The following is a 10,231-nucleotide window of genomic DNA, read 5'->3' as shown; positions in this document are numbered from 1 at the left end:
ATTGAGACTCAACTCGCACCTTATCTGACCCATACAAAAATTATACCTGCACCCGTATTCTACCACTGCAAAACTCGTACCTTATCTGATCCGTACAAAAATTATACCTGCACCCGTATTCTATGCACCCGTATTCTACCACTGCAAATCGAATTGACAATCTTACCTGACTGGATTAGAATAAACTGGATACCTGCAGATAAAATGTGCATATTATCAAAAATTAAAATTTAATCCGCACCATATTTGACCTGTATGAGAATCATACTCACATCCTACTCTATTTGTTATGGATCAAATTGACAACTCTACCTAATTGAATTGGGTCTGATTGGATATCTACAAGTAAATTGCATGTTGCTATCCCTACATCAGCATCCATATCAGCTTCCTAATACAGCTTTAATTCATAATAAGTTAACCTCAATAGTAGGATTTACCGTTACACAAGGAACATCTTCTCCTTTCACTAATCCTATATTTCATTCACTTTCTTTCTTTAATTCACTACCTACGGTTTTCTACTCAAATAAACTATTCCATAGAGAAGTTGATATGCTACCAATCATGATTGAGATTGTAGACACGTTAGTCGTTACTCTTGTCGTTTGAGGGGCTAATAATACAATAATCGTGTTCACGTTCTATCATTTGCACAATAAAACTTTTTTGGGCCGTGCAGGTCATGTGACGATGAAATTAACTTGCTTACACTGATTCTTATAAATAAGATAATCACATGCTTTGTTTGAATAAAATGCAATCGTTTTTTAATACATGCGAGTTTTTGGCCATCTTTTGGACTTACACAATTAATCAGAGGGCATATATAAAAGTTCGAAAAAATAATAGTTTGAATAATTAAGCTGAATCTAGTATTGCACACTATCAGCCGAAAACAGTACTTTTCATTCCTCTATTATTATTATTTAGCCCAAATAAATAAGGCTATGAAATACAAAAATGAAAATCTCGTTAGCTGAAATAATAAATAAACAACTTAAATTAGTGGAGTGAACTAGTGTTGAGAATTTCAATCTCTTGTGCATAGAGTAACTACTTAGTTTATTGGATTAAGAGATACCATTGAAAAAAAATTAGAAATTTCTTAGTAACAGTAAACAAACTTAGCATTGAATACTGGTAATGTAAAATAAAGGAACGATTTTGGGACACAGGTTTAGACTGGCACGATCAAATCTGGTTATGTAATGATAACAAATATGTTTTCTTAAACTCTGCTTTCAAGGAAAAATACAAAACGCTGTATAAAAATTATACTTTCATTTCATTCGGATAGCTTGACAACAATGATATTGATACCTTGTGAGTTGTGACATAAGTGGAATTCAGCTATTATATACACCACTCGTTAACTCGTGCATTGGATTCAATATGTAACTGAAGGAATAGCTGACTAGCCAACTAGGTATTATCACTCTAGAAATCATTGAGAAGAATGCATGAAATTCAAATCAAGATACACATATTTGGCATCCAACCTTGTCCTGGTAGCCTGAGGTATATTATTAAAATTTCCATGTGACCAATGCAAGATTTCTGTCATTTTGGGGTAAGGAAACGGAAATTATACAGACTGAAATTGGGGCTACAAATTTCAGCAGCTATGGAACATAAACAAGAATGTTATCCCTTTGGGTCAACAATTCAGGAACCTCCCGGTGGCATCCTCGAACTATGTATAAACTCACTCTGCAGACTTGGGTACTAAATCAACATGGCATATGTAAATATTCAAAAATTGAGAACTATGTAAAGCTAATAGAATTAGCATAGGATTGAAGGAAAACAACAGCTTGCTCAGAAATAGCCCTGTTTCTTGCTTGCCTCACCCAACCTTCAACAACTTCTGCAGCTTGGGTGCCTCTTACACTCTCTTCTAGTAATTCGGCTGCTTCAACAAGTTTTCCTTCAGCCAAGTAATTCTCAACTTTATTAATCACAGATTCAATCCCTTCGCCAGATTGGTCAGCTTCCTTAACCTGAATATAAACCAGTGCCAAAAAGAAATAAAACTAGTGAATTATCAGAAGGCAAAACAAAAATTTTGTCCAAATAGTCAACTGACCCACAACCATTTTCACATGAAGCACAGCTTTAAATATGTCAGTTATCTACATACCTTCAACCAAGATGCCATATGTGCCAAAGAATGGGCCAATATACCACCACCTCCTGGTGGGAAGAAGCTGAAGTGTCGTAATGTCCCTTTTAAGGAATCAAACTGCAACAGAATAGGCACAATATCTAAGGCATCCAAAATTATGTGTTTTCTTTCAGAATTCACATGGTAACAGACAAATGCAGTTCATATAATTACACTGTTCAATAATTCAAGAACTTTCTTTGTACTCAATCCTAGTAGTGTTTTGTATAAATGCTGAATGTCAAATCCACATATGACATAAGCATATAGAGTATTAAACTTTCAGCAGATCATCTCAAGTAAAAGATATGCAAGGTCCAAAATAATAACTACTATAAAATATTAAAGAAGAAGAATAATCAACGAAAGAAAAAAATAACAAATTTCATATAATACAAGTGATCAAAGAAAAGCCAACAAGAGGAAACACAACTTGCCTTCTGCTTTAACTGCAGTGGTGTTTCTGTGCCATTGTTTCGAGTCTCTTCTGGAAGGGATGATAGCACTAAATTCAAAATTGAATCTTTATCCGTGTCTTCAAGAGAAGACTGCAACGATGCTATTTCTGTCTGAATTGGCAATCCTTTGGAAAGTGCATCTTCCAGTGCAAGAGCTCCCTGCAGGATTCATGCACAATCAAAGAAATGGCGAAAAGCTGATGAACAGAATGCAAAATAAATAAATAGAACATAAACAAATATTTAGCCATTAAATTCCTTTATACTAAATATAGTAGATAGAATCAGAATGAGAAAACTGGGAAAACTTACCAATGCAAAATGCTGAGCAGCATGACTTTGACGAGCTTCTTCAGATCGAGCATAAAATGCCATACATAAGGCATTGATCTAGAGAATTGGAGTGCAAGAAATTTCTAATCTAGTCAGATTTCATATATGTTTAGTGAAAGAACCTACCATGTAAATGACCAGGCAGCATTGATTTGCAAAGAATGGTGAAAAATAGATTATGAACTGTTTTAAATAGGCATAAAACGGCTTTAGCCGCAACTTGATGTCACTTTACATGTTACACTAATTTCTGGAATTTGATGACAGAACTTACTCCAGAAAATTTTAATCGAACTTATAAGAAGCTATATGGCTATTATTTTTCCATGAGCCTCCACACGAGTTCATATCCGCTTCATAAATTAATTGAAGTAAATTCTTAAAAAGTTTAACTTATTTAAATCTAGTTTCCTTAACTTAAAAAGAAGGCTCACATTAATATTTGCTTCAGCCATTCTTTCAATTTGGGCTGCCTTCTCTTTTGCTATGGCTGCATTTAACTCTGCCTTAGACAATTCCTGAGCTTTATTCAGCTTGATTTCTGTTTCAACTTCCTGCAATTTCCAAAGACAAACTTGAGTTTAGATTTTAAGTTTTTAACAAATATCATCTAGTTTATAAGAATAATAATAAGAGTAAAAAGATATCTTTTTAGCTCCTGCAAATAAATAAATAAATAAATAATAGTCATTGTTATTAATTTAAAACGAGAAAAGAAAAGAACAGAGGAAAGATAATGACTTGGGGCCAATCTAGATATCACCACTCATGAACTTTTCTTAACTTTTTTGGAAGTCAAAAGTTGGAATTTTAACTTTTGTACCATTTGACTATATAGCTTATACATTAAAGAGTCATTTGTTGTGCTCTGAGATGTTACAGATATTCTAACTTATCTTACTGCTCAAAATGCACATTTTAAAGCACTAAAAAGAAACGAGTAAATGGTCAAATTTGTCCTGAAAGATCACTCGTTCTCCAAATTGATCCCCGAAATATTTTTTTAATCAAATTTATCTTTCAAAGATTTTAAGTTAGTCACATTAGTCCTTCTGCCACTTCCCTTGCTAATAGCGTCAAAATTTGCTAATGTGACACCACACTAACCACAACACACACTTGGCTAACGCAATAAGTTTATGCAATTAGATCAAATCAACTCCAAATTGAGGGGACCTTGAGGCATTGAAATCCCTCAATTTGGAATTGATTTGATCGAATTTCATAAACTTATTATGTTAACAGCCAATTAGAACAGTCAGATGTATATTGTGGTGTTATTTAACGTACCATATCAAAATAACAAAACAAACCTGACAAAATGAAGAGTCGAATTTGATTCCAATCATTACTATGAGAATATGGATCCACCTTTTAATGCCTTTTTGCAAGAAAAGTACTTTTAATATTTTACCTTTCATTATATTTTTATAAAAGAAAAAATATTTGTGCAGCTTGTTTGAATAAGCTTATAAACCAAATAGCTGAAAGCCTAGAAGTGACTTTCCTTCTGTGTTTTTTCTTAAAAAGTACTATTATTAGACCTGCCATACTATTGAGTCAAACCCAGGATAGCATGGTATTGCTTAAATTGTCATAGGGTAAAGTATTATTTTGGTCTCCAATGTTTTGGCCAAATCCTAATTTTGGTCCCTAACGTTTCAATCGTTTTATTTCAGTCCCAAAATGTTTCAGACGTCCTATTTCAATCCCAAAAATTTCCAAACGAGTTCAATGTTGTCCCATCATTAAATTTGATATGAACAATTAGTGTATTGAAGAGACAAGAAAGTAAATCAACCCACCAATGATAATCAACGTAAAAGCTTTTCCTTTGATTTTGAAGCATTGATGATTAGGATTTAGGGTTTATTTACAAGAAGGAAATCGAGAAGAGAAAATGTTATAAAAAGGTTTTGGTAATGCTTTTCTGATACGGAAGAAGATATGAGTAAACAATAACATTAATGTCCACATCACTCACTGTTAATTATTCGTGTCAAATTTAATGGTAGGACAACATTGAATCCGTTTAAAACTTTTTGGGATAGAAATAGGACATTTGAAACGTTAGGGACTAAATTAGGATTTGACCCAAACATTGGGGACCAAAATAGTACTTTACCCAATTGTCATATTCACAAACAAGACTAAGTAAATGTGTTGAATAAAAAGTGCATACATCGAAACAAACACTTAATCCATTATACATGACTGTTGACTAGCTCTTGTTTAGGAAACTTGGGGCAGGCTTACTCATTCCAACCCATGGACTAGAGAAGAGAAAAACGTGTTCACCTTGTCCAACAATGCAGCCTCTTCAGCAAGCATAAGTTCCCTGGCAGCTGCCTCTTTCAACTTCTTTTCATATTTTTCCTAACAAGAACAGCATGATATGCAGAAGTTAATATAAAAAAGTTCATCATCATACTAAACAATAAAAAGCAAAAGACACAAATACAGGGAAGATTTCAGAGATTAGACAGTAAGTCATAGAAATGATCCATGATATAGCCCAAACCTTCAACACTTTCTTCTCTTCATTAAAAACATGTGAATCTAAGTCAGCCTGCCTTTTTTCCGCAGCATGAATGGCTTGTATGAAATCAAGAATCAGTTTCCCATCCTCAGAAATATATCCACCTTGCAATCCCTTTGTCGCACCATTAAGTGCCTGGTATGTAAACACATTATCTTTAACCCATGCGCCATATCAAAAAATAAATATAGCACCCAGAAAAGGGGGGAAAATCTAAATGTGAGATTTAAATTACCTCTTTTTCTACAGAAAAATGGCCGTAAGTATGGTTTCTTCCATTCCTTAAATGATATTCCTCAAGGAGACCAGGTTGATGTTCCCTATCTTTATCCAATGCATTCTATAATAGAGTAATAAAGGAAAGATGTTTTAAAAGCAATGTTGATGTCAATATTCATTTAAGGAAACAAGGAAAATCCTTGGGTAATGTTAGCTGTTAACTGAATCATTTCATAGGCACACATTATACTCTCATAGTGAAACTGTGATTATTACTAAGAAGGCTGTAGTTTTTATAGTGATTAAACCTCAATATTAAGCTACGGAAAAGTCATAAGTACCTCTCTTCTCTCCTCCACTTCTTGTTGTTTTGGTTGAATGTTTGTCATCCCATTTTCATCCAGAGCTGTACTAGTCTGTGTGGATGTGGATGTGTGTTGTATTCCCTGTTCCAATCTAGGGGCAGTAACAGTATCTGTGCTTCTTATGCCAAAACTCCCTTCAGATTGCACTACAGATGCTTTACTTTGATCATCAGATGTTAGATTGCCTTGAGGATGTTCAGGCCACAGGTTTTCTTTGGTAGGAGCAGTAACATCTACGGCTATATCGGATTTGTCTTGCTCTTGAATTGGCTTATCACCTTTATCTTCTTTCGCATTTTCTAGCTGTGGAAAATGATTATCAACCTTCTGCTCTGCATGCTCTGACACAAGATTTTCATTGTTAGATGTCTCCCTATGAGGTGAAATGAACTGGTCCACTGAAGGTTGTACATTTTGTGAGTCTCCATTGGTATCGTTGATCTGAGCTTCCTCATGAGCACCAAGCTGCTCTATTTTAAGATATTTATCTAAATAACCAGTTTGGTAAGCTGCTAGAAAAGCAGCACCTAAAGCAACAGTTCCAATGAGAAACTTTGATGGAGAACCACTAGACTCTGGTGGTTTGCCTGTAGAGCCAGGAGCAGGGGCAGGATCTGGTTTAGATGCAGTTGATAATTTCTTTTGTGATGATAGATGTGAAGGTATCTGCTGAATTAAATGAAGAGATTTTTGAAGATAAATTAGGAAAATAATATAATAAACATGGTTTAAATGTTCTTTTTGCTTCAAGTACAGATATAGTTAAGGATCCTCTATTACCCCAGAAACCATCAAACGAAAACATCCTAAGAGTACCCTAAAAGCTACCTGACTGAGCCTTAGACCCCAGCCTATCGCAGTATCGCTTCCAAACCCCTCATCATACTTAATGAGCTTTCAACTATCCTAATTTCTACCTGTAACCAATTCCACATTTTACAAATTTGAGAAATCCTAATCGCTCCAATGTCTAGCATTAGACGGTTCATGTAATATTTTTCAAGTTACATTTGGTGGTGGCTGACTGTGTGTTAAGCATGGACAATAAAATAAATAGGAAATAAGGATGATATTAAAAATTATTTGGTCCTGTTGAATGTAGTTAAAGTAGAAGTAATGAGAATATGACATACTTATGAAAGTGAATTAGCATGTTTATTGACCAAATGTTTTTCTTAAGTTAATAATCAATCCATGATCCAATGCCTGTTCTAGGTAAATTATTATAAGTGTAAGACCCAATGGTTGAAAATTAAAATCCAAAATGACAAGACTACTAGCATATGGGACAGAACCAACCAATTCCAGTGCCCAAATTATAAAAACATATATATGAAACTGAATTCCAAGAATGGCATCGAAAATAAAGCTTGAACAGAACACAGGCACCTGATTTGCAACATATCTAGGGCTCCTTCTGAGCGTTTGGCGAGAAGATATTTCCAAAAGCGACCTGCAACTCGCACGAGACAATGCATTCAAGGTTGAAACCACGGCCAATGAAATCAAAAGAGCGGGTAAGAAAGAAATACAAAAACAAGAATAAAAATGGTGAGTTCGTTGGATTTGAAGAGGCGTACCTCCGCAACATGGCAGTGAGGCGTGGGTGGCTCTGAGAGGATTGAAAACGAGAATGCGCCCCAGGTATACGAGGAAATGACTGAACCAGATTAGAGGAGCTGGGTTAGATGAGTCTGGAAAGGGCGTTGAATTGGAGATCGATAAGAGTGTGTTTGTGGATTGATTGATTGATTGGCGATTGCCGTGTTCCTCTACTACTGCAGTCTGCTGTCGATTCTTACTGCAACCGGAATAGGAATACAACACAATTTTGCAGTTTTCCCCCAAACTTTTCAGGTGCTTATTATGTGATTTTAATAGAGCTAAGTCTCAGAGTGGTCCCTGAAGTTACACTCGCGTTTTCTAGTAGTCCCTAAAATTATTAATTATCCAAATTGGTACCTGAAGTTAAACGCCGGAACTCAGTGTTGTCCTTCCGGCACATTTCCTCCAGGTGGCGTCATCGGAAAGCTGATGTGGCTAATTTGGTGACACGCGGGCAAGGCTAACGGCTAGCTGAGGTGGAAGAACGAATTTTATTGACTCAATTTGGTCCCTAATTCGAAGTTTAAAATCCCTAATTCCCAAATCTGAAGATCAACCTCCAGTGCCCTTCTCTTCTCTTCTGGTCTCTTCCGTTGGTTTCTCTGCAGCATCTTGATACCCAGACGACAATGGCTAGCGCGAGCAATGCTGCTGGAAGTTCGAACAACCCACGATCGTTTGGAAGCATCATGAGAAGAATGAACAGGAATAGGGATTCGCGTTTGCCAGAATGGTGCAGATGCGGTTTGAGACCAGTGCTGCGATGGTCAATGACGGATTCTAATCCAGGGAGACCCTTCGTGGGTTGTCCAAACTACAATGTAAGTGGTTGTTGTTGTTGTTGTTTGCTGTAATTTTGGATATAAATTTGGTTGATTCTTTTACCTTGGTGCAGACTGTAGGCAAGAAGTGGTGTGGTTTGTTTATGTGGATTGATAAAATTCTTGAAGAAGATGTGATCACATGTGATGGTAGAGCAAGCCCTTCAATTGACAATGAAGAATGGAAGATGAAGTTTGCTTGGAAACTTGGAAGATTAGAGTCTGAAGTTAGGGTTCTAAAAGTGGGTGGAGTTTTGGTGTTTGTATTTATGCTGCTGGTTACAGTAGCTATTCTTATCTTAAAGTTAGATAGGCAGTTTGGCCAATTGTATCTGGGAAGAAACACATGAATTATGCATGTTGTTGCTGTAGTTGTACCTGTTAGTTTGTTTAAAAGAAATAAAAATTAAAGTGATTGAGACTAGTGTGCTTGCATATGTTGTCAATAAAATAGGAGTTTATAGTGTTTGGAAAGCATCTTAATTGCATATGAGAGTGCAAAATAAAACCAAAAATCTGTCACAGATCTCTTCAAGAAAGTCATAATTCATATTTCATATTGTAGTGATTACATCCAAAATAAGGCATTATAAAGCCAGAACAATAGTCACCAACTATATCAGAGTTTTCAAAACATAAGTGTCATAAGTTTTCAATCTCCAACACTGGAATTGTAAGCAAGAAAGCATACACAGTACATTACTTCAGCAAAACAGAGAAATAAAGACACCATACTGTCCCTAAATACAAAAAACTAAGTCACTAATTCTTGGTTCTGGGTGGCTTGAATCCCGGATTAGGCACAAATCGCATTGCTGGTAGATCCGTTGCTGTTTCAGTGCTTGCAGGCTGACTGCTTGTTGGGAGAGTGCTTGCAGATGGAGTGATTGCAGATGGAGTACTTGCAGATGGAGGAGATGGAATGCTTGCAGATGGGGTGCTGGATGGTTGGGTGGTAGCACTGGGTGTGGACAACTTTCTCTTAGGAGGCAGTTTGGATGGCCGAACAGCAGGTTGTTGCACCTATGTATGAAACACCAAAAATTTAAAGTGACTAAGAAAAATTAATGTATGACCACAATACATGTATATATATGGGTAAATAATATTATCCACCTGTTGCGAGTCATCAGTTTCTGACATAATAGGCTGACTAAGATCAACCTGAATCTCAACCTGATCCTGTGACACAGCTGGGGCATCACCACCATTTACAGCAGCAGTTGGAGCAGAATTGTTGACCTCACCTCCATTAGCATTAGAATTAGCAGCAGCAGCAGCCGCCGCCACAGCAGCTGATTCTTCATCAACGGCCCTCTTATGACAGTTCCTCTTTGTGTGACCAGATTCACCACAATAGCGACAATGTCCTTTTTTATGAACTCTTTTCATTGAGGTCTTCTGCTTCTTGCCTTTACTTGACTCCTCATCAGCATCCTTTCTTCTTTTCTTCTTGATTGGCCCTGGCTTCTTCTTGAACTTTGGTGCTTGAGGTCTATTATAAGGTGATTTTTCCCACAGTGCCTGGCCAGGAATTGGATTTATATGGAAGTCATAGGTGTTGTTGTATGCTTCCATGGTCAACCAGCTATGACAGAATTCATCTGGCCTTCTACCAGCCCTGGCCAAAGCGGCACATGCATGCACACATGGCATCCCTACATAGAACATCACAGCCATACATAAACATAATTCGAACTGCAAATCGAAGATAAAAAAATTAA

At 36.4% G+C, this 10,231-nt stretch overlaps 1 protein-coding gene across 1 annotated transcript; it reads right to left on the bottom strand.

Annotated features, from left to right (window-relative positions):
• On the bottom strand, positions 1,453-7,952 carry LOC107633675. Its single transcript, XM_021117408.1, has 12 exons — positions 7,662-7,952; positions 7,471-7,534; positions 6,058-6,750; positions 5,733-5,837; positions 5,480-5,632; positions 5,257-5,334; positions 3,607-3,616; positions 3,393-3,532; positions 2,938-3,015; positions 2,605-2,784; positions 2,144-2,245; positions 1,453-2,003 (listed from the first exon to the last, which is right to left on the bottom strand). The coding sequence occupies exons 1-12, from the start codon at positions 7,670-7,672 to the stop codon at positions 1,770-1,772; spliced, it is 1,848 nt and encodes a 615-aa protein (XP_020973067.1). The 5' UTR covers positions 7,673-7,952; the 3' UTR covers positions 1,453-1,769.

This window comes from Arachis ipaensis, chromosome B03, assembly GCF_000816755.2.
Source record: "Arachis ipaensis cultivar K30076 chromosome B03, Araip1.1, whole genome shotgun sequence".
Lineage (NCBI taxonomy): Eukaryota > Viridiplantae > Streptophyta > Magnoliopsida > Fabales > Fabaceae > Arachis > Arachis ipaensis.
The sequence above is the reverse complement of the archived record's forward strand: the minus strand, read 5'-3'. Positions and strand labels throughout refer to the sequence as shown.